Source organism: Plutella xylostella, chromosome 21, assembly GCF_932276165.1.
Source record: "Plutella xylostella chromosome 21, ilPluXylo3.1, whole genome shotgun sequence".
Taxonomy (NCBI): Eukaryota; Metazoa; Arthropoda; class Insecta; order Lepidoptera; family Plutellidae; genus Plutella; species Plutella xylostella.
Window position 1 is genome coordinate 2,142,284 of NC_064001.1, and position 25,368 is coordinate 2,167,651.

Genomic DNA, 25,368 nt, shown 5'->3' on the forward strand with positions numbered 1-25,368 from the left:
AACATTCAGTTTTTCCGGCTTTAGATTCATGCCATAGGAAGTTTTCAAATAAAAACAATGAAGTTGGAATATTTTGCAAGCATTGGGAAAGAAAAGTTGACCAGTTTCAAATAGGTCTTTTTCACATAGTATATTAAAGTTTCGGAAATCTAGATTTACTAGATATGCAGGTGGCATGGTACATGTCAGCGCCGGGATTCGAACCCGCATTTATGGCGTGAGAACCGGGCGCTTTCCCGTCTGAGCTACCACCGCCCTTTTTTGTGATCATAACTTTCCACTTAGGTAATGGCCACCATTTTTATTTCTTAATCTACAGGAGTAGTAGGTTAGGTACCAATAAACAAGTTACCACAAATGAACGTTATTACCTACAATCTGACGGCTATATCTGTACCTATTTGTGTTTTACCAGCGCGACCGCTAATCGATAGCTTCCTCCACAAATGTTGGCCGCGTTCGCAGTGGTCAAGTTACTGGCTGTATTGACAAAAAACTATGAGTAAGTTTATTCTTGTACAAGTCATTCCAAATTTAAAATTTGTATAGCATTCTTTGAATTCTTGTCCAAGTCACTCAAAATTTAAAACTTACGTACTCTTAGCATTCTTTAAGGGCGTAGCACACGACGCCTTTTTTAAAGACCGTGTAGATTTTTTAAAAGACCAATCAACTAATTAGGTTTTCAGGAACAGGTCACGTGTACTACGTACACTCGATTCAGAAAGCTAATCAAATGTAGATAGATTATACATTAATTACCTTCTGATGTGTGTACCGTGCGTTTACAATCGCTCTTGGCAACAACGTAAACGAAGCAGCTTTTTGCTTTTAATAGGTACAATTCATCTGTCCTCACTGCCAACTCATTTCCGCTTAAAGTCGTTAACGAAATTTATGGCAAGTCTATTATAATATAAACAAACGTAATGTAATGACATTATCTTATAAATTTATAGAAAATATCTTGTATACTTACTTACTCCTGTTTACGTCAGCAGTAAGTTAAACACTTATTACAATCATGTTTTTTGTGTATTAGGTAGATAAACACGTTTATTATTTTCGATTGAACTAAATATTTATTGGGAAATTCACCTTTACTTTTCAATGCCCAAACGTTAAGAGACCCTTAGTTATTTAAAGCATCGTGATAAACGCAAACTTGTATGGCGCGGAGCTAGTGCAGCGTGTGTACCGCTAGGTGGCGACTCTCCCGCGCCACACAAATTCACGTTTACTCGACACTACTGGAACAATGTAAAAACTGGCACTATGCACTCTGCATGCAGTTTCAGGTTTCGAAGCTTTTTCATTTGAAAATAGTTTCTATTGCTAACTACAACAACTACTCCTAACTCTCTAATACAATTGGTTTGTATAATTGAGTTCAGTAAAGATCGATAGTCAAAACAAAGAACTTTATATTTACTAAACTAACACTAAGTAAATAAATGTTTAATTTTTAATTGAAAAAGTTTTAGAATAACGAAAATATTAACATGAGTAGCTAGGTAAGTATACATTGGTACGGAGATGATTCGTAACGAGAATATAAAGATAAAAACTTTATCTAGCGTATGAGAGTACATAATTAAGTTTGTTTAAAAGGTGACTAGCACAAAACATTTAAACGCAATTAAATATATTACTGTCTGGATTTGACAGTAGAATTTCAGAGTACGAGAGCATTAATTTAATTTTGATTAACTTCTTGGTGCATATCACCCCTATTCTTGTAAGTAATTTTTATCATTATGACTTTAGTTTAGGATTGTTGAAAAAATACTTTAATATTAAGTTCCCGCTTGCGAGTCACCTCTGACTCCCTTCGCTGTATAGGTCAGAGGCCTTCGGGCAGCTTGAAAACATCTGACAGTCGGGTGCCCACTTACCCGACAACTCTCTCAGGATAAACTTGCTTGTGTTGGGGTCCACCAACCCGCACTAGGCCGTAAGGGGGTCGAAGGCCTAAACCCTTCTACCATTGGAGACCCGTGCCCCAGCAGTGGGGACGGACGTTATGGATCGTGAAAAAAATATGAAATTAGTTGGTAATATTCTGATGTACTTACTACGATATTTCAGACGGCGTCATTAAGAGGAGAGTATAGCACTTGCTCGTCCATACAAAAAGAAAAAACGTTTTACTACCTCTAAATATTGTCCAATCTCCATGATTTTTTAGTATGTTAATAACACAAGGAATAACTAGGTTTATAGCTTTTTCTTTTTTCGATTTTATTTATAGATTCAAACTTATAGGCACCTCAAATAACGTAATTTTTGTGTGTTGAATGAAGCCGTTGGTTGATAAATAACAATATTTTTTTTTTAAAAAGCGAAACGTATAAACCTAGAATACATTATGCTGAAGCGATTGACACCAAAATCTCAAAGATTGGTTGATATTTAGTTAGTGTAAAACGTTTTCTTCCGAAACCAGAATTTCATTAAGAAAAGTACCTTTTGTCAGTCGCGTGTTGCAGTGCATCTCTATCGCACCCGTGCCCGGGGCATGAGAGGGCAAGCGATAACAAATCTTTTCCTAAATACCTATTTAGCTAGAATCACGAAGATATACTCTCCTCTTAAGTCTTTTCCGTTTCGGAGTAATTTTATTTGTCACTGATACTTTTTCATTTGCAGCTGAATGGGAAAATCCTTAGCTTTTTATACTTTTAGCGTTTATTGTCGTAGGTATTAGTCATGCAATATTTTATAATTCGATGAGCAAACTCATATCAATCATAAACCAATTACCATATAAATCTAGGCATAAATCATACCGTAGCGATAATTTTTCTTGAAAAAGCTAAAACATTAATCAATCTTAAACTAACTGCAATACAAAGCTGAGAAATGTATTATATTATAATAATAAATTAAAAATGAAACATCTGCTGCAAACAAGTAGTTATCCGTTACTCCAGACCTAACACGGAACGCAAGACAAGCAAAACAAGGCGTGACAAAAATGTCGCGCTCACGAGGCCCGCAATGTGAGCGAGGGCGTCGCAACATTTCCGTGTCGTCTTGTTTTGCAAGTCTTGCGTTCCGTGCTAGGTGTTTTGAACTTCAAAGCCACATGCACTTTCAATTCAATTTTATTTAATAAACTTTATCATCATTTCTCAGTACTCTCTAACAGCAAAATTCCAAAGACTAAAACTACGTGAACTGTAGGTACTTATCTTAACCAGAAATTTCCGTAAAGGGTTCTAAAACGGTTCACTATTAAAAGCTCTTCAGAGGTTTTCTCCACTACATCATAGATTAAATAACTTTCTATTAATAGGTAAAATTTTAACCTATGCGTACAGGATGCTGCAAAAATCTTATTATCAATACGATCGAGGTATGTTTTACAATCTAAAATGTATAAATAAAATAAGCCATAATTATTTTTTTTGGAAGTAGGTAGGTATCATTTTATTTTTAGACATCAAAATATGACGGATATGGCGGTAAACTCGGCGGCAGTAATTAATAACTTGCTTTAAATATAACTTTCAAATTATTTGATCGACTGCCAACTGCTGGTAAATAATAATATTATTAGGGTGCTTTTCCACCAGGCCATGCCTATGCTACGTCACCAATCATGTTCATTTGTTTACATAACATAGCACTGGTGGGAACGGTCTTCTATCATATTATCGCAGCATCGTTACATAGCACATCTCTGATGGAAAGGCAGCCTAATGTTTTTTTTAAAGATTTTATTCAGTTTAAGCTAACTACTATACCGACTTTATAGGAAAAAAAACAGTAAACTTGCTCCGTTTTCCTCGGAATGAATAATTTTCAAAAATTTTGAATTATTTTCAATATATATTAAATGCCAGGAAAACTTTTTATCATTAAGTTATTATCCTAATCCTAATCCTAACTAATCCTAACTAATCCTAACTAATATTATAAATGCGAAAGTAACTGTGTCTGTCTGTCTGTCTGTCTGTCTGTTACTCTTTCACGCCAAAACTACTGAACGGATTTGAATGAAATTTGGTATACATACGGTCTAGACCCTGGGATAGAACATATGCTACTTTTTATCCCGGAATTCCCACGGGAAAACTTTTTAAGGCGAAGCGAAGCGCGCGGGAACAGCTAGTATTACATATTTAATCGTCGGATTATGTTATACACCGGCTGATACCTGAACGGCACCATCGGCCATCTACCTACAATATTATTATTATGTAATCTCCAAATATTATCTAATCAGACAAAAAACAACGATGTTTTAATACGAGATAGATGGAGTGTTAGTGCAAAATAAACGTATCTACAAATAACACCTCACTTTTTCCTCTGAGCTCTTATTAATAATTTTCAAGATTTGTGACTTTATTCATTGACACAATAATCAATTTGCAATAATCACGATTTAACAGTAAACAAAATACGGACTGTTTTTTTATGTAAATATCGTTAATCTGAGGTTGCAAACCAGCATTACACCAAGTCTTGTTCACGATTTACGAATCACACTGTATAACTTTTCATTAGACACTGAAATATAATTCGAAGAACAAAGAATTTGCAAGCTGGTAAAAACTTTAATTCAAACTTTGTCAATTAACAAATTATTAGGAAGTTGTAATTCCAATATTTTTCCTGGCCTTATTTTCTAAGAATTCATTTATTTTAATGATTGTAATGAATAGATGTTACATTGAGGTTTTTTGTTAGAATAAAATACTTATTTACCCCATTTTAAATCATTTATTTTTGACTTAACTTTTACACTAGAGTTAGAACATTGAATTTTGTAATTGACTAATAATTCGCATTCACCGAGATTAACCATTATGGCAACAATACAGCAATAAACATTTGCAAGAACGCAAACGTAACAATAGACGAAATAGCTTTTTTGCTTCAGGATAGACCTCAGTAAGTTAACATTAGTGAAAATATTGTTAATCTATGTACTTAGTATAATTTGTGCTATGTCGGCGTGAGATCATATTCTTTGATTTGAAATCGAGAGCAATGAAAGAGTTCCACAACATGCTATGCATTATTAATTATGTCACTGAAACTTGTTCATTGCTCGTGACTGTACATTATACATAATAGGTACACTTCAGCTTAGCAATAGGTAAGGAGGTAATCGGTGGATTACATTTAGTAAGTATAGGTAACTTTCATATGTGTCCTAAACATGGGTTAAACTATCACTATTGAGGTATAAAATGCATGACTGACAGTTAGGTTTGATAGTTCGCAAGATATTTTTACAGTCAGTTTAGGGTTAGGCTGTTTTAGGTATAAAGTTTGAAAAAAGATTAAGAAAGAACAGTCCGTTGCTGTGATGCTGATTATTGTAGAATATAACCCTTAGATATTTGATAAACAAGTCTTTGATAAACAATCTAGACCGGTAAGAGTCACTAGGCGGTCACTCTCAAAAACGGCAAACGAACGAACGAGTATTGTCACGAAACCGCCACGCTCATAGCTGCGTACAGACCGGCCCAACGAACGCCTAACGAACGCCCAATGATGAATATTTATCATACATAATACAGGATAGATTGCAGCAACGAAGGTCAACGAAACCCGTTCTTTGGCGTTCGTTTGGCCGGTCTGTACGCAGATATGAGCGTGGCGGTTTCGTGACAATAGCCGGATAGAGCCGGCTTCAGAAAAACAAAACTGCAGCGCTTACTACGATTCTATCTTGTTGTATTAAGTGCGCCGATGGCATGACAATTCTCGTTCGTTCGGTTGTCGATTGAATGATTGACGCAGTCACTGCTGCACATGCTTTTGTCACTACTATGGTCTGTGAACATCTAGTATTTACCAGTCATTGATCATGATTAATACGTCTCTCCTCTAATTTTAACACATTCGTAAACAAACAGTCATGACCTCACCATATGGTATTCATCGTGTGAAAGATTTTGCTTTTGATGAGCACCGGTTTGAGGTTTACATATTTTTTTGTACTCGAATATAGCGTCTGTGAATCGATGTAAATTTGGTACACTTATAAAATAGTAATCTTTCAATAGTTCAAAACATAGATAGTAGTCAACACCTTTCACTAAATAAGCACCAGCAAATTTTTACTGTTAGTGCAGGGGACAGATTAATACTTCTATGATTCTGGATACCTAGAAGAGCCTTGCTTAAAACGAGGTTTCAGTGACACGTTTCACATACGTTTCTCTTCTCTCTATGAGGCCGGTCCCGGTGCTTGTTGGTCCATTTTCTTCGTCGGTTCGACCCATTATCTTCGTGAACCAAAATGTCTGTAAGAAGCAAAAAGTTTGTTCTTAATTTCAGTCGAAGTGAAAATGTATTGGTCGTCAATACGTAAAATAATGTTGAACCCCCGACGAAATAGAAGGGGATTCTAAATTTAACGTGTCTGTGTGTGTGAAAAATAGGCTTGGCCCGTAAAAAGTTATGCTACTTTTAGTGTTGAATTTCGGGGTTTTCAATGTTGGTTAGATTAGGTTATTAGTCACAAGAATATGATTGATATGAAGTGTTGAATAAAATAGTATGAGTATTACCTTCAATGCTTTCCTGAATTTGCTAGAAATCAGACTGAACAAAACAGGATTAATCAGGATACTGGAAGAACTCGCTATAAAGGTCACATTGTCCATCCATCGCCACCACTGAAAATAAAATATGGGTTAAGTAGGTACAACCAGATAATCAAATCTTACTTATCAGATAATCGATACAATTATATTTTTAGCATCATTACGTTAATGGCCATGGAATAAATATGTGAAACACTTTCTAAAACATGCTTTAGCTTTCTGAAATAAGGATGCTTATTAAAATAATTATTTTAAACAGGACTAAAAGAAGAACTCACTTGACTCAATCTAATAATTTGCTTTACACTCAGTGAAAATAGTAAAATTCTCGTACAGAAAAATGGACCCCAACATATTAAGAAAGAGAGAGTTAAAGCCACTGAAACATAAAATTAAATATTAATATAATTATTACAAACGAACATAATTAATCGTATTAATAACTTCTCAATAAAAATAAGTTTATTTATACAAAAAATATTATGTATACCTGCTAATTTGTTGACTTTAGACTTGTTATTGTGATGGTTGAAAGCGTAATTATCGGCGTTAAAATTCTCAATCTTCGTCACTTCTTGAACAATCTTAACGTATACATACACCATCGTCATCATTGGCATCACAAACATAGGTATCACCATCACTAATGTTATGATCTTGGTCAACGTGGTCGGTAAAGCACTACATACTGAAAAATTTTCCGTTTTCACTATGTTAATTGTAGATAAAAGTGGCAGACTCATAACTGTAGATACCAACCAAATTAACAATATTATCTTCAGCACTCTCTTCCAAATCGGACTCGAATTCAAAGCCGTTGGATTTGTGATAGCTACATATCTCTCTACGGCTAAAACGGTGATAGTATACGTAATATTACAATACATGAAAACTAAAGTAAAAGCATGTAATAGACACAGAGATTCCGATGCATGGACTATCGCCAATGAGTTCACTTTCATTAAAAAAGTCGACGCAAATATTATATCTGATACAGCTAAGTTGAAAAGATAATAGTTGGTTGCTGTATGCATGGTCTTATCACAGTATATCACAATACACGTAAGAACGTTCGCCACTAATCCAACAGTAAACACCACGAGAACCACTGTGCCCAGTATTTTTGAGTCCCTTTCACTATTATGATCCGTGGCAATATCCAAGAATTTCTTCCATAATTCCATGTCTTCATCTTCCGAGTCATTTGTATTCACTGTCATATTTTTCTTTCCGTACGATGTTAGTCGTACGAAGTTAACTGTCCACTGAAACTTTTTCATAGAGCCATTAAGTGGGTCCACTTACTAAATGGATTAATTCCTGAAAAATTAGTCTAATGGAGTCACAACAATATCAATTAAGTTCATTCAAATGTGATAGAAACTATTTTAATGGTTATCATCGGTATGTTTTCGAGACCATTATATTTTTATAATATTTATAGTTTTTTCCAGCTATACTTAAACATTGAACACTGTACACACGTGATCTCACCGAACGTTAAACCAAACTACTGGTGTTCAACGGATCTTCTGTTTGGAAACAGATATCTCGGCACCTTAAAGAATAGACCACCATTACTTAAAAATAGACCAGTTGAGTGAGGCCTTGAGACTACCATTGGTGGAATCGTATCTTATATTTATAAAAACAAGTAGTATCTGTTTAGATAGTTGTGGTTCATATTATACAATTCAAAAGCTGTCATGTAAAAAGTCTATAGGTTTCATCAATGGATCCAATGGCTTAAATTTTTCCAGTTTCTATTTAAGTACGAGTATGTCTTAGTAATAATAATAATTTTCAGTTCAAAAAGAACTATGCGTGGTGATTTTCTCCAAAGTTCTTGACGAATTTTCTCGTAAATTTGTTGTAGCCATGGAGATGGTTTTTCTTCTTATTTTCAGTAACCAAAATTTCTGAAATGAAATATTGAAATTAACTTACTCCGCACTAAACTTATATGGCCGGGTAGCTTCCACAGACGAGCGATGATTCCGCACGCGTTTTGTTGCCCCTCGCAACAGAATCGCAACGGGATCGCAAGTTAGGGTGCTTACATAGAAAGCCGGGTTCCCTGTAACTACCTGTACCGGTAACTCTATTATGCAAAAGCGCTCATGACATTTAAAAATCCGGGAAATGCTCCGTGAGTGAGCGCTTTCGGTTACCGGTACAGGTAGATAAAGGGAACCCGATTATCTATGTAAGCACCCTTATACTACACTAACTAACAACTCACAATGACAGTCCGGACTCGCTGCGAGAGCGGGGCGTTCTGCCGCAAGTGAACAACGAGCTCGCAGCGATTTTATGACGATAATATAAGTCAATTGGCTGTCATTCGACGAGTGGTTAAGTGCGAAACGCTATTATGTTACTAGCTTATGCCCCAATTTCTCCTTTGTCGGTTATCTAACCGACCGGGATTGGTTACGTCATCTCCATATAAAATTCTTGACAGATGTGTCAAAAATCAACCACTTATGGTTATGATCTACAACATGGTTATGTTCTAACCGACAATGGAGAATTTGGTACTAAAGATAGGACCGCAACCGCTCAAGAAAATGGCACCCTCGCGCTGGCCTCAAAATCTCATATATCAACATGTTCTTAATGCAAAATATTCTGACGGGCACATCCTTCCTTTTGAAATCATTGATCACAACGATAATGTCGCCGTGTGGAGACACCTTCTATAGGAGTGTATAGAAATGCGTTGCAAGACGTATGCAGAATTCCCTCTCTCTTGAAGACGGCTTTTTAAGGGTAGGAGATTATAAAAATATACATTCATATATCCCATTCCACGGGGAAAGACATCTGTCTATGTACAAGATAGACAGACATATGTCTGTGAATCATCATCATCATCATCATCAGCCTTCTATCGCCCACTGTTGGGTATAGGCCTCCTTATTTGTACGCCAATTCTTCCGTACGTCAATGTCTGTAAATAAGGGTAGTTTTTGTTTGTGTCAGATGTCTTTCCCTGTGGAATAGGATAAAGTACCATGTACCTCCTAAAATTACTATTGATTTGATAGGCATTTTTCTTATAATTATTATGACTCAATTTCGCAAGGTACTTTTCTGCCATCCGTAACTTTGACCATAAATAAAACTATTCTTTATCTCTGGGCCTGAATATGGCAAGCTCGATCTTTGGTTAGTTTATGATGATTAAGTCCGAAAATTATATCTTTTTAGTACTGAATTATGGTTGATGATAATTATTTATGATAATTAAGTATATATTAATAATAGTAATAATAATATTCTACACTGTTGTTTATAAAGGTACGTACCTTAAATGCTTTTCGAAATTTGGTTGACATCAAACTGAACAGTATTGGGTTGACGATAATGGTAAAACTTGTAGTTAAAAAAGAACCATGATATAGTATTCGCCAGTACTGAAATGAATTGTAAAATTATCTTTAAAGCAAACATAAATATGGATGTAGAATAGAACTATGGATGCATTTCATATAGGGAGTTGAAAGCGTATTTCACGTACCAATTTACTTATTATTATATTATGTAAATACTGACCTCTATCATATCAAACATTTCAGGTATTTCGTATGTGAACATAATAACTCTTGTGACAAAAAATGGTCCCCAACATACCAAAAATGAACAAGTTAGAGCCACTGAAATAGAAATTAACATACATATTAAAAAACATTACATTGTTCATACATTATTTTAGTATTTTTTACTTCTAACAAAAAGAAGGGTGTTAAGGGTGGAAAGTTTAGGGTGTCTATCTGTCTGTAGTAGCGTTGAACGACTTAGTTTTAACTTACCTTACCTTAGTTTTCTGAGCTATATTGTGTGTTGAATGTCGGGGGTTTTTGGCGTTTGTTAGATTTTTTCCTATTAGAATATATATTATACAAACTCACCAGCAAGCTTGTTGATTTTCAAACTGTTATCACGTTGATTCGAGATCATATTCTCATTTTTCCTCGCGGAATCTTTGACCTTGATTACAATCACCACGTAGACATACGTCATCGTCACCAGTGGCACTATAAACAGGAGGACCGCTATGATGAAGTTGATCACCCTCGCCACACGCGTCGGCAACAGAATGCAAAATGTGAAATCTTCCGTATTCACTATCCCATACGACGACATCTCCGCCACTGCCGTCAGGAAGCTCAGTATCCAAATCAGCATTATTGTCTTCATCACTCTCCTCCAAACGGGCGTCGATTTGAAGAACATAGGATTTGTCACCGCCACGTATCTCTCCAAAGTCAGCGTTGTCACCGTCAGCGCTATGTTGTCAGCCGTGAACATCATTATGAACATATGCAAGAGACATTCCACGTTGTCTCTTTGGTAGTATTCCGGCATGAGACACATAAATGACTCTATGAGCAGAGTCAAACCAAACACCACATCCGATACAGCTAAGTTGAACAAATAGTAGTTTGTGGCTGTATGCATAGTCCTGTCGTAGAGAATTACCGCACACGTCACCACGTTCGCCAACAGGCCCAGGATGAAAATGGCCATGACTAGGATTGCTATGAAGGTTTTTATCTCACTGGAGTCGTCCTTCACCAATCTAGTGATGAGTTTCTTCCATAGATTGGTCTCGAAGTCTTCGGTGTAATTCATTTTGGTTTTTTTATTACGCACAGTACAGTATCGAACAGCGAACCACAACCTTCTAACGAAACGGTGTATTCGTATGTACACAGATAGGTACATCGTTGATATAGAGCTGTTGACATTACTAAGTAAATGAATGTTCCTATCCCTTGTTGAAGCCAATTTCTAATAAACTCGGTGTATGAACATAGGTAGAGTATTTTGAAATAACATAACTGGATTCACGTCGCGAAATGAAAGTGATATTGTAGCCACTGGCATTGTCGAGGTTATGTTTTAGGTCATATTTAGCGTTAGGAAGTAAGGAAAAAAACTTAAATATAAACTACTTTTTGCGATGCCCATGGTTGATTAAATATCGATTATTTTTTTACCAAAAAAATAGGTTCAAAATTGACAATCGCTCACATTTGGTTCAGTGTTTTTACGTGAATCGAGGTTTTAATAACTATTAGTATTATTCGTTGTTACCTTCCGTTATCAATTATACTTTGTTTGCAAACGAGGGACGGTAACCTGCGTGAAGTTAGCAGCCTAAAGTTAGCAGCCTTTGAATAGCCGACCAAATTAAGATGTTCACTTCAGTCATTGCATACTTTATCAATTAAAACACGTAAAAAGCCCCAAAAACATTGGAATAACAATAATAGGTATTCATATAAACACTATAATATGTTCTAAAATAAATAAATACTAAAAAATACGACGTTTACTTACCGACGCCCTTGTTGGATAATGGATATTTTGTATGGGGGCACCAAGATGCCATAGACCTGCCAGCATCTCACCTGGTTTATTATGTGTGTTGACTCATTATAAAACACTGACAGAAGTTTCATCAACATTGAAACGGTATAGCAGGTGTCCAGAAGCCACTTTCTGACAGATTTTGGGTGAAAAATTGACAAAATATCACGAATATTCAAATTTGCAGGTGGAACCTGAAGAAAATAAGCTGCAAATGATAGTTCATATGAAAGGTATTAATTATACCTAGAATCTGATTTAAGCAATTTCAGATTATATGACTTTTGGTGAATATTCAAGAGGAAGATCAGAAAATAAAAGTTAGCAGCCCAAGATTAACATTTTGTATGGGGGCACCAAGATGCCATAGACCTGCCAGCATCTCACCTGGTTTATTATGTGTGTCGACTCATTATAAAACACTTACAGAAGTTTCATCAACATTGAAACGGTATAGCAGGTGTCCAGGAGCCACTTTCTGACAGATTTTGGGTAAAAAATCACAATATTTCACGAATAATCAAGTTTGCAGGTGGAACCTGAAGGAATTCGGCTGCAAATTATAGTTCATGTGACAGGTATTATTTATACCTACAAACAGTTTTCAGCAATTTCAGATTAAATAACTTTTGGTGAATATTCAAGGGGAAGAGCAGAAAATAAAAGTTAGCAGCCCAAGATTAACATTTTGTATGGGGGCACCAAGATGCCATAGACCTGCCAGCATCTCACCTGGATAATTATGTGTGTTGATTCATTAGAAAACACTGACAGAAGTTTCATCAACATTGAAACGGTATAGCAGGTGTCCAGGAGCCAGTTTCTGACAGATTTTGCGTAAAAATTCACAATATTTCACGAATAATCAAGTTTGCAGGTGGAACCTGAAGAAAATAAGTTGCAAGTGATAGTTCATATGAAAGGTATTATTAATACCTAGAAACGATTTTCAGCAATTTCAGATTAAATGACTTTTGGTGAATATTCAAGGGGAAGATCAGAAAATAAAAGTTAGCAGCCCAAGATTACCATTTTGTATGGGGGCACCAAGATGACATAGACCTGCCAGCATCTCACCTGGTTTATTATGTGTGTTGACTCATTATAAAACACTGACAGAAGTTTCATCAACATTGTCACGGTATAGCAGGTGTCCAGGAGCCACTTTCTGACAGATTTTGGGTAAAAATTGTCAATATTTCACGAATATTCAAGTTTGCAGGTGGAACCTGAAAGAATTCAGCTGCAAATGATAGTTCATATGACAGGTATTATTTATACCTACAAACGATTTTCAGCAATATCAGATTAAATGACTTTTGGTGAATATTCAAGGGGAAGATTAGAAAATAAAAGTTAGCAGCCCAAGATTACCATTTTGTATGGGGGCACCAAGATGCCATAGACCTGCCAGCATCTCACCTGGTTTATTATGTGTGTTGACTCATTATAAAACACTGACAGAAGTTTCATCAACATTGAAACGGTATAGCAGGTGTCCAGGAGCCACTTTCTGACAGATTTTGGGTAAAAATTGACAATATTTCACGAATATTCAAGTTTGCAGGTGGAACCTGAAGGAATTCAGCTGCAAATGATAGTTCATATGAAAGGTATTATTAATACCTAGAAACGGTTTTCAGCAATTTCAGATTAATTGACTTTTGGTGAATATTCAAGGGGAAGATCAGAAAATAAAAGTTAGCAGCCCAAGATTACCATTTTGTATGGGGGCACCAAGATGACATAGACCTGCCAGGATCTCACCTGGTTTATTATGTGTGTTGACTCATTATAAAACCCTGACAGAAGTTTCATCAACATTGAAACGGTACAGCAGGTGTCCAAGAGCCACTTTCTGACATTAGTTATCATCAGTTTTTTTGTACTTACGACAAAAAAACTGTACTTATAGAAAAGGACAATACTCTTATCAGTATCACAAAAGGCCATCTTTTCAGCCTTACTCTTTCCGCCATACAATACGCATATGAACTATCATTTGCAGCTGAATTCCTTCAGGTTCCACCTGCAAACTTGAATATTCGTGAAATATTGTCAATTTTTACCCAAAATCTGTCAGAAAGTGGCTCCTGGACACCTGCTATACCGTTTCAATGTTGATGAAACTTCTGTCAGTGTTTTATAATGAGTCAACACACATAATAAACCAGGTGAGATGCTGGCAGGTCTATGGCATCTTGGTGCCCCCATACAAAATATCCATTAACCAACAAGGGCATCGGTAAGTAAACGTCGTATTTTTTAGTATTTATTAATTTTAGAACATATTATAGTGTTTATATGAATACCTAGCATTGTTATTCCAATGTTTTGGGGCTTTTTATGTGTTTTAATTGATAAAGTATGCAATAACTGAAGTGACCATCTTAATTTGGTCGGCTATTCAAAGGCTGCTAACTTTAGGCTGCTAACTTCACGCAGGTGGGACGGTAGCACAGACTGTTGTGGGTCTTCTTGAGAGAGGCAGCACATGTCCAGCACTGGACGATTGCGGCTGATGATAATGATGATTATTGCCACAGTTTTTCTAAGTTTATTTAATTGTACTCACGTGATAAGTGTTTATGTGCTCCTGAGATGTTACTTAGAAGGTACGATGCCAAGCACAAACAAACACAATTTAGTATTTTTGATAAATTTTACAGTGCCGTTTCATTGAATGCTTGTGAAAACTGAAGGTTTTTATAAAAGTGCTACAACACCATCTTTTAAGTTTTTCACGCAATCAGTTCTATGAATTGGAGGAAATAAAAGGAATTTTCCAACTGGGCCTACATATCATAATAGAGCCACTATATTCCTTATGGAAGAACTTTAAATTAAGTCTTGAAGTAAGAGTGGGCTATGGTATGTAGGTACTTGCAGATGACTAGTTCAAAGCATTCTTTTACAATGACTGTTAGTCGTAGATATTATCGAAGTGAAATAACACAAACCACATGACCTTGCCACTTAAACGTGCTAATTTGTTGTTAACAACTTATAAGACAGTAAATTTGTTCAGCGTTACTTAGAATTCCTGCCACATGTTATTGACAATAAAACCACCGATTTTTTTTCCTTTTCCGCGTCTGTTTATGTCCGTTACACTTGAGCTAAAATAAAATCTCGATTTAAGTACCTAACTAGGTTATATGAAACTTTAACATAGTAGAATTTGTGATGTTATATTAAAACTGTGGATGATTGAGCATTCGTTCATTTTGATGTAGATTTAGGAAATAGTAACGAAAGTTATAGTTTTTTAAAACTTACCTTTTCTTTAAAATCATGCTAAAGTATGTTTTTGAAATTAAATGCAAAATGCCGTCTAAAATTAAATTTGGTTTCCTTTTGTACGGTTACTATAATTTATTGATACTTACTTATACAGTATAGGTACTTACTACTTTATAAATATTAAAGCCACCTTTAACAAAATTAACAAAACATTGTGATACAAATATCATAACATAAACCATTAAGAAAGTCATTTTGTATTGGAATCCAATTTAGGAGAGTAGCCTTATCGAAATCAGGCAGTAGTAGTCCAATTTTCATTTCTAAACATCTGTTATCGCCAAAACCAAAACGGCTTGACTTCAAAATAAACAATTTCACATTTAACTCTACAAATTTGACTTGTTTTCTCACACAGCAAATAAAAAAATATGATCCTCAGGTAATGGGGTTGGGTGGCTTTAGCCCCGGATCTCTCGTCACAATAGCGGAATGTCCACAAACCGACCCCGTGATAGCAAAGAAAAAACCCTGGACCAGAGGTTGTCTTAGAAGAAGAAAGGTTTGAGTACGAATGGGTTTTGAGTGACAAAAAGACTGGAGGCTGTCTTACCACCATTGCAACTTACGGTCGACCTTCTGAGGCTGATATTTGAAGATAACAGTACTAACTATGGTCTGCAAGCGTCGCTAACAATTTCATGATGTTTGTGATCGGGCCATAGACTAGTAACATTAAATGCATTATAATAAATGTTTGCCTATTTAAAAAATAATAATAAATGTTTTTTTCTACCTAGATGCATTTTAAACATTTTCTTCAATTTTTTTAATATTTATATAAGTCTATATTTTTATTTTTAAATATCAGTCCTAAAAAAACCTAAGTATACTTTGGTCTCAAATATACCAATGACAACTGGACAGCGATTCATGACATGCTGTTACCGTAGCAAGTATTTGAAGCAGATAACATAATCAATGGATTTCAAGACACTGAAGAAGCCACAATCAATACGCACGACCGACTTGAAAGGAACGGAATGCCTGAACTTTTCATTTCAAAAAGCACGGATTTTTCACCAACGACATTAATTTTTACTTTGTGTTCGTATGAAATTTTATCTTGAATTTTTTATTTTATGATGATTTTCTTTTATTTAACCATAGGTGTCATTTTTTACTTAATATTTTTCATACTTTATACTAAGTATAACGCAACTTTAGTCTTAAAACTTTCGGCATGTTACTTTCATTTATTTTCATGTGAAGAATGTTTTTTTTTATTGAACTAACAACTTAATTTGCAATTATCTATTTAATTCAATAGAAGAGTTTTCTTTTAAACATCTTCGTTTCCGAGATTTATTTTAACTTATTATTTTACCATTGTACTCCGAACGTAGGTAAAATGAAATTTATTCTAATATAAAGTAAATTACATAATCTTTATTTTTAGCAAAAAGTTATTACTTTTATGTTTTTAACCCTGAACGCAAAAGAGCATACATCCGAATACATCCATTACAAAGACTATTGATTAGTTTTCTTCACATGACCTAATTACCTAAACCTAATTACGTTTTCCATTGTTTCAGAGTTCGTCCCTAACAGATCTGATCTCTTCGTTTGACACGAAGGCACAGTCCCACACTGACCTTCAGAAGGTCACAGCATTCAGCGGATCCTTCGACAAAAACCACAAACCCACATTCTCCAAAGAGGAATATGGCAAGTAAGTGTGTAACGTTAAATCCCGTGGAAATACATCTGTATTAAGTAGCATTAGTATTAAAGCCTAGGTTTTGTCTTTCGTAGATGCACATCTGAAAGTAGATCACAGAGCTGTTCATTGTGAGGAACTTTTGATATTATGACCTTGGGATAAATATTAAAGAAAAAAAAACACTAACTACTTTAGTGTTTTCTTGAATGGGGAACTTTTTTTGTGATATTCCAATGTTGTGATGAAATAAAAGTTGTTCAGAATGAAGAGCTCAATGGCCTACTTTTGGAAGTGCAGTGCAAGTGTGAAAGACTCATCCTGTAGTCCCAAAAGCTCGCGGAAACAGCTATTTACAATACAAAATAAAAATGGAATTTAAATCTGTTGAGAATTTCGCCATAAGCACTGAACTAAAGTATGAAAGAAAGAGTTGTGATCAGAATTAGCATGCATGCGTTACTAAACGAGATATTTTTGGCATATTACAATGAGAGCTATTCTGAAGCAATGACATTGAAATACAGACATATTGTATTAGTTGGTGACTTCAAATGCTTCATCGGCTCTAGGAAGATAATTCAATATAACTGTCTGGAAAAAAGCAGGTTGCAAATTTGATGAAATTCAGGCTGAATACCTTACGCTTCACGCGTCTTTGATCGAATAAACAACCTTTCAGTTCCAATGTAATAATAATAATGTTATTTATTGTTCTTTTCAACCATAGGTAGGTACTACAAAAGTATTATATTATGGTCCGTAATTGTTTCTTACAACTTCTTTACGTTTAGTACAGGTGTGATAAACTGTCTAAAACTATTGTTTTCTCGCATACAAAGTGGTGCCTCTAGCGGAAACTATCATGAAACTTTTTACAGATAATACTTTTTTTGCGTTAATTCAAAACCCGTAATAGAGGTTCTTGATTTGTCATCAAATTTATTTAAAAAATAATAGGAGGTCCAGTTATAAAACACTACCATATCCCTATTCTTTACCAATATTATTTATTGTATAATTTTAGGAAAATATAATTATAGCCTGTGCTAGTAAAGGTACGAACAAAGGGTTTGAAAATTGGCCATCATTTTAGAAATAATTATTGTTCGTCCGTATTCGAATACGAGGGTTGAATTTTATGTACTATCGAGGAATTGAACCTGTGCCTTTTCTAACGTGTTAAATAGTTTTTTAAAGCACAATTTTAATCGGGTACTTACGTAATCATGAATTTCCTTGATGGTACAGAGGGCGTTAAAATTATAACTTTAAAATTAGGCCCTCAAATGTTAAGTTACTTACCTATTTCAATTTAAAATATTAGAAAGCATCTTAGCCAACGTTAGGAAATATGATGGATCGCTTCATTTTGATACATAAACAAGAAATGTGCGGCCATGGAGGCGCGTTTTCTGTCAAACCATGCAAAAATTACAAAATTTATATAAAACCAATGTATGGTGAAGGTTGGTGTAACGAACTGTGTGTCTCTTACAGTTAAAATAAAAAAGCACATAATTTGGCTGATAATGCCGACTGCCATCACCCTTCCTAATTAATAAGATTGATGACACCTACCCAACCCATGCTATTGTTACAAACAAACGTGGGGTTTAATATGAACTGTATGAATACTTATGCCTGTCTATCACGTGAGTTTCAATGTACAGCGATAAGCTTGATGTTTTCCTTCACCGTTAGAGCGATAGTATACATTGTACTTAAATTCCAAATAACTCATTTGTACATGTCAGCGCCGGGATTCGAACCCGCATCTCTGGCGTAAGAAGCGGGTGCTTGTTTATTTTGTTTACCCGCCTGAGCTACCACCGCTCTCATTATGTATGTATAATTATGCATTATATTCCCTCCACAGACCGATCCCGGGGTCAATGACCGAGTTCCGCGGTGCGCAGGCGCAGGCTCGAGTCTGCAACGAGATGAAGGAGCTGTGCCAGATCATCCACGACTACGGCAAGACGCCGCCCAAGGGCATGTTCCCCCCCGAATTAGACAGCGCCACCAAAGTCATCTCCTTTGGCGAACTATTTACTGTAAGTATTTTAAAAAGCCACGTGGACGACACTAACCGGTCTTTCTATATGACGAGGAATGAAGTTTCGGAGCGCTCTACAATAAACTCTACAGTAAACGTGTCGATGCACGAAAGTAGCTCTCGTTCGTTTTTCGTCAGTATTGAGTAACCCTCTAGGTACTAGGTCCCCGTAGGGATGCGGGGTGAGGTGCGGGTGCAATGCGTCTTGAGCGAGCGCTGCTATTGGTGCGCGTTATGCCGCCCGACCGCTATTGGTCTATTTAGTTATTAAATGGAAATTCAGGACTACGGCAAGACGCCCCCTAAGGGCTTGCTGCCCCCCGAGCTGGTGAGCGCTAATAAAGTTATCTACTTCGGCGAACTGTTCACTGTAAGTATTACATAGCTAACTACTCGACCAAAGCATTACTTTTTGGTCAACTAGGTTAGGTATAGACATTTAATATGGAACAACTGGTTTTTTTTCGCGATTTCAGGGTTGTCCCGATAATGAAAGTTGGTCAGTATGATTGGGAGATCACGTGGTGAATATATTTTGCGCGTCTCCATAATCACCCTGTTTACTAACAACGATAAAGAAACGTGCCAAGTACTCCTTGAAACGCATTTCCCAGACTGCCGCCTCGTTGATGATCTGACCTGGGATAATAGCGAGCACTCGAACCCGTCAATATCTGATTGGATAACCGCCCAAGAATTAGTAACCGTTGAAAAAATTGAATGGGCAATAAACAGCTTTCTACCTTTTAAATCAGCTGGTTTGGATGGTATATTCCCCGCGCTCCTAGTGTGGGGACAACAGGTTATCGTGCAAAGCTTAGCGAATATTTTTAAGGCTTGCTTAGCACATAACTACATTCCTAAACAGTGGAGAGAGGTGAAAGCAACCTTTATTCCTAAATCAGGAAAAAGTGACTACACAGATCCAAAGTCTTACAGACCTATTAGTTTAACGTCGTTTCTACTAAAGACCCTAGAAAGACTTTGTGACAGACACATACGAGATAATAATCTCAAACAAAAACCATTACATAACAGCCAACATGCCTATACCGCTGGCAAATCGACCGAAACAGCACTCCATAGCGTAGTGAACAAAATTGAGTGTGCGCTAACAAACAAAGAATCAACACTAGGTGCCTTTATAGACATAGAAGGGGCCTTTGATAAAACAAACTTCGATAGTATCAACATTGCCTTAACCAAATATAATGTTATTCCTACTCTACGGGGTTGGATAAGTAATATGTTAAAGTTAAGAGCAGTACAACTCAACCTAAACGGGACAACCAGATGCATTGTAGCTAAAGGCTGCCCGCAAGGCGGGGTCCTTTCACCTCTACTGTGGAATCTGGTAGTTGACGACCTCCTTAGACGACTCAACAGCAGCGGCTTCTATACAGTCGGCTATGCGGATGACCTCACCATCCTCATTAGTGGGAAATTCGAGAACCTTCATTGTAGCGTTATGCAGGCCGCAATGAAGATTGTCGAGCAATGGTGCCGGGAGTATCGACTAAAAGTCAATCCCAGTAAAACAGAATTAGTCCTATTCACTAACAAGAGAAAACTCAATAACATGAGCTTGCCTACATTATTTGGTACTCAACTAACACTTTCAACTGAAGTGAAATATCTTGGTATAACGCTAGATAACAAGTTGAACTGGAATAAACATCTCGATAACAAAATAAAACAGGCTACGATCGCTTTCTGGCAGTGTAAGCGAATGTTAGGAAAAACCTGGGGCCTTAAACCAAAATTAACATTATGGCTGTACAAAGCTGTCATACGACCTACCATAACTTACGGTTCTGTAGTCTGGTGGCCCAGAACAGAACTTAGCTCTAGCTAACCTAACCTAACCTAACCTAACCTAACCTAACCAAAATTAACATTATGGCTGTACAAAGCTGTCATACGACCTACCATAACTTACGGTTCTGTAGTCTGGTGGCCCAGAACAGAACTTAGCTCAGTAAAAAACAAGCTGCAAAAGCTACAAAGGCTTGCATGTGTAGCCATCACAGGATGCATGAAATCAACACCCACGGCCGCACTCGAGGTACTTCTCGACCTTCCACCATTACATCTCGTGGTGAAACAGGAAGCAGCTGCTGCCGCTTTTAGACTAAGAGCAGCTGGCCTCTGGGCAAATAACTCAACAGCGTCACACACATCCATTATGTTGGAAGCCATAAAACATCAACCAATGATGGCAGCCATTGGTGATCGAATTCCGCTTATCCATATATTTAAGGGGAATTATAAAACGAGCGAACAAAAAAAAACTTTGCGACTGATGATGACATACTGTTTTAATAACTTGAGCGGTATGAATTTTAGTAAGCGAAAAATTAACTAAACTGACGACGAATATTGATTTATAATAAAATCCAAAACGAGCTTACAAAAAGTGGATTATGATAAATCCATTTCAAATATTAAAATTTTATCCGAGCGACTTAATTACTAAGTGAGCGACTGGAAATACAGAGAGGGCAACTTCAGTATTAAGATAGATTCGATTTTTCTAAGTGAGGTTATACTTAGCGAACTACTAAAAAGTTCACTTTGAGCAAAGTTTTGTATACTACTTTATTAATGATTATTTATTTATTATTTATTTATTATATTGGTACACAAACAGTTATAAGATACACAGTTCCAAACATATACAATACGAGGTTACATTTCCTTCCTATAACCGACTAGAGTGCACACTTCAGTTTAATTATTAAATTTTGAAAATATTAGTTAAGAGCTAGTTATCAATACAGTATAACATGCAGGTACGATAATTTAATAAAAAATAAATAAAAATTAATATAGCAACCTGTAAATAATTAGTTATTTTGACAGTTTGGCAAGTGCCCTTTTGAAGGTGGAAAGTGGCTGTCCCAAGATATCAATAAACTTATTTTCACTAACGAGATCATTGTACAAGCGGCATGCCCTGTGCAAAGGATTGTAAAAAGCAGCATTTATTGTTGTGGAAGGTATTCTAAAAAGTTTAGGATTTCTGAGTCTGTAATTTGTATTTATTTCAATATGTTCAAGTAGAGAGGTGTGTGAGATGTTATTTGTTATCTTATAAAGCATTAACAGAGATGCCTGGTCACGCCTACTGTCAAGCCGGTCCAGTTTGAAATACTGTAGTCGTTCATTGTAGTCTGACAGTGAGCGCCTGATCCCATAGCGTGAGGCCAACATCCGTAGGAACTTCTTCTGTATGCGTTCCAGCCGAGCACAATGTACTGCATAGTAGGGAGACCAGATAACTATTGGTTACTGATATTCTATTTGAGGGCTTATGTTTTTTTTATTTTGATACGCTTCTTTTTCTTTGCAACGAAAATGCTACAGATTTAAACTATACTATAAGTTTAGTCATATAAGGTCTTTTGTTTTATTTGTTGTTTCCTTGTGTATTTTTGGTGTGTGGTGCTGGTCACCGAATAAATATTTTCTATCTTTTTTATCTTACCCTGACTACTGAGCCGATGGTCCCGGGTTCGATTGCCCGGCTGGGGCAGATATTTGTTTAAATACAGATATTTGTTCTCGGGTCTTGGATGTGCCCGTAAAATGGCAATAGGCCCGCCCCCTATTACATTGGGACTAACATAACGCTCTGGCGAAAAGTGGGTGCAGCAATGCACCTCTGCCTACCCCGCAAGGGAGTACATTAGTACAAGGCGTGAGTGTATGTTTTTTATACTCTGCTCATTAGTGTATTTTTCAAAGTGGTTTTTGTATTCGAAACACTTCATTTAAGATAAAATGCCGCTCAGTATAAAAAATACATTTGCCAAATATTGAAAAAAATGCAGGACGTAACGTTGACACTCAAACAAATATTAGGTCGCTCAAATATTATGAAGCTGCTCATTTTGTATTTTAAGTAACTCAAATTAATGTTTGTAAGTTGCTGTTCTGTTGATTTCTCGTCACTCGCAGTCAGTCGCTCACTTAGTAATTCTATAACCCAAATTAATTAATTTTGACACTTAGAACTGTAATTTACAGTCACTCGTTTTATTGCTACCCTATATTTAATAGGCACTACAACATTCAATTGCATGAAGAACCAAGAGATCAGTCCAGTATATATGAACTGAGAATATACACTGATGGATCCAAAAAAACGTCAGGTACGGGTGCTGGTGTCCACTCGGATGACCTAAACATTCATTTTTCACTGGCACTAGGCAAATACAACACAATCTTTCAGGCTGAATGTGTTGCTATTACACGGGCCGCTAACGCAGTCAAATCTAGAAAGGTTACGAATCAACGTATTCGTATCCTATCTGATAGTGCTGCAGTTCTGCTAGCTTTGTCTAGCAAAACTATAACTTCGGGGCTAGTACTAGAGTGTCACTCAGCTCTAGAATCGCTTGCCTCACAAAACAATAACATAACCCCCCAGTGGATAAAAGGGCACAGCGGGTCGCTGGGGAACGACGCTGCTGATGAACTTGCACGAAAGGGATCTGACACTGCACCAATAGGCCCAGAGCCGATAGTACCGATCCCTTTCAACCAAATTCGCTCTTGGTTACGTTCCCGAACGACAGAATGCCACACCAATATCTGGAGTAACAGTGCCGAGTGCAAACAAACAAAAGCTTTTGTACCACTAATTAATACTAAACTAACACGCAAATTATTATGCTTGGACAGAGCAAACTTACGTGTCGTGATAAGTACCATAACAGGCCACTGCCGGTTAAATAAACACCTATATCGCATGAAAATCTCCACCACTCCTCTTTGCAGAAGTTGCATGGAGGAAGATGAAACAGCTTCCCATGTCTTGTTACATTGCAACGGCGTGGAGACACTACGATCAAAAATCCTCGGATCTCCGGGGTCCCTCCGGGAAGCCATGAGCAACCTAGGTCGTCTACTGGCTTTCTGGCGTGAGCTTGGGTGGCTTAATAGCTAGTCACCCCATAGGTATTTCACGCATAATGGCCCACCTTGGAGGCTAAATGCGGAAAATCAGCTCGCCATGATAGATAGATAGAATCACCCTGTTTAACTATTACACTGGGGAGTCACTCTATAAGACGAAGAACGAAGTTCCGGAGCGCTGTTGCGTGAGCCACGACTCTACAATATCTCGCGATTGCACGATAGTTCTCGTTCGTTCATTTTTCGTCAGTATTGAGTGACCGTCTAGGTTCCTTAGAGGTGCGGGGTGAGGCAAGGGAAGAATGCGTCACGAGCGGGCGCTGTTATTGGTGCGCGTTATGCCGCCCAGCCGCTATTGGTCTATTGCTATTTATGGAAATATATGATGTCAAATGTGTCGCATTAAATTTTCTCATTATGCTAACATTGGATCTAAGTGCTGCATGCAACGCTAAGCTGGCTTTGGTACACATATCACGCCCACACAGAAACGTTACCACTTTGCAGTAAAATGTATTAGCACTGAATCTGCATCACCCAAAATTTGTTGATTTATAGCTGGAAATTCGATGTGACAGTACAGCTTTGAATAGTAAATTATTACGTTTTCATTTCATTTCTCATATTATTAATTAACGATTGTACTTATAGGTAGGTAATACATCAGTACTTAATTGAATCAAATATGGCCCACCTTTTTGTAAAGTTCTTACTTACGACAAACACATACACAATACATACCTACATGGAATAAACAAGTTCACAATAATTGAAAGTTACAAAAATAAGACCGTCATCACTTGATTTTACACGCATTTATTATGAACTGAGTGAATATTTTCCTAATTAAAATACAGTCCCAAACAAATCGCAAAATTCCGTGATTATAATCTCAGGAATTGCAATGTATTCAGTAGTCGATGTTCAACGCATTTAATACAATATCCCCTTTTTAGTCTTTGTTAAATTTTAAGTGTTGAGAACTGGACAAAATGAATTTATTTGCAAAATAAGGTGAGCGTCTGTGTAGGTAAGGTACTTTAATGTCTGACTGTCACAGTACACATTTACACAATCTGATATCATTGTGTTCTCAGTATAATATTCATTTCCCTTTGATGCTTTTACAGCTTATGAAAAAGTCCTTGATGTAATAAAATAGTAGTTTCAGAATTTTATATGTATGTACCAAACTGGTCGAGGTTCGTTTTGTAGTGATATCTAATGACAATTAGTTTACACGTGTAAAAACTTTTCAGTGTAAACTCAAAGTAACTATGTTAGTATTAAATTTCTACGGGATTTCTAGGTTTTTCACGAGCTTTGAAATACATCAAAACTATCTCACTGGTGGAAATATTATACAATACTCTTTATTTGCACCAAATGGTAAAAATAAAATAAATAAAAAAGTAATATTATTATATTTCTTTTTTATGTACAAAAAGGCGAGCTTATTACTTAAATAAATC

General features: G+C 36.4%; 2 protein-coding genes across 4 annotated transcripts in view; one reads left to right on the forward strand and one right to left on the reverse strand.

Moving 5' to 3' along the window:
• Nucleotides 1–25,368, forward strand: part of LOC105394773 (actin-binding Rho-activating protein) — a 45,558-nt gene that overhangs the window by 4,609 nt on the left and 15,581 nt on the right. Inside the window, exons 2-4 of one of the 2 annotated variants that reach the window (XM_038115595.2) lie at nt 15,637–15,756; nt 16,793–16,929; nt 18,797–18,974. In XM_038115595.2, the coding sequence (XP_037971523.2) occupies nt 15,637–15,756; nt 16,793–16,929; nt 18,797–18,974 (435 nt within the window). The remainder of the gene's footprint in view (nt 1–15,636; nt 15,757–16,792; nt 16,930–18,796; nt 18,975–25,368) is intronic. The other variant, XM_038115596.2, reaches the window with a different exon arrangement.
• On the reverse strand, nt 6,057–11,626 carry LOC105395334 (neuromedin-U receptor 1-like). 2 transcript variants are annotated; one of them, XM_038115593.2, is made up of 5 exons: nt 8,815–8,841; nt 7,063–8,491; nt 6,851–6,951; nt 6,537–6,644; nt 6,057–6,269 (listed from the first exon to the last, which is right to left on the reverse strand). In XM_038115593.2, the coding sequence occupies exons 2-5, from the start codon at nt 7,850–7,852 to the stop codon at nt 6,147–6,149; spliced, it is 1,122 nt and encodes a 373-aa protein (XP_037971521.2). In that variant the 5' UTR covers nt 7,853–8,491; nt 8,815–8,841; the 3' UTR covers nt 6,057–6,146. The 2 variants fall into 2 exon arrangements, with proteins under 2 accessions (XP_037971521.2, XP_048484405.1); XM_048628448.1 differs by lacking the exons at nt 6,057–6,269; nt 6,537–6,644; nt 6,851–6,951; nt 8,815–8,841 and adding exons at nt 9,884–9,991; nt 10,131–10,231; nt 10,487–11,626 and having other exon boundaries at nt 7,643–8,491.

What these genes read in the sequence shown, in the direction of transcription:
- LOC105395334 (XM_048628448.1), bottom strand. Translation starts at nt 11,303, where the DNA reads ATGTACCTATCTGTGTACATACGAATACACCGTTTCGTTAGAAGGTTG. An exon ending in GAAAATCAACAAGCTTGCTG is followed by an intron (nt 10,232 to 10,486) that starts GTGAGTTTGTAT and finishes TTTCTATTTCAG; the next exon opens with TGGCTCTAACTTGTTCATTT. An exon ending in AATTTCGAAAAGCATTTAAG is followed by an intron (nt 8,492 to 9,883) that starts GTACGTACCTTT and finishes ATTTCATTTCAG; the next exon opens with AAATTTTGGTTACTGAAAAT.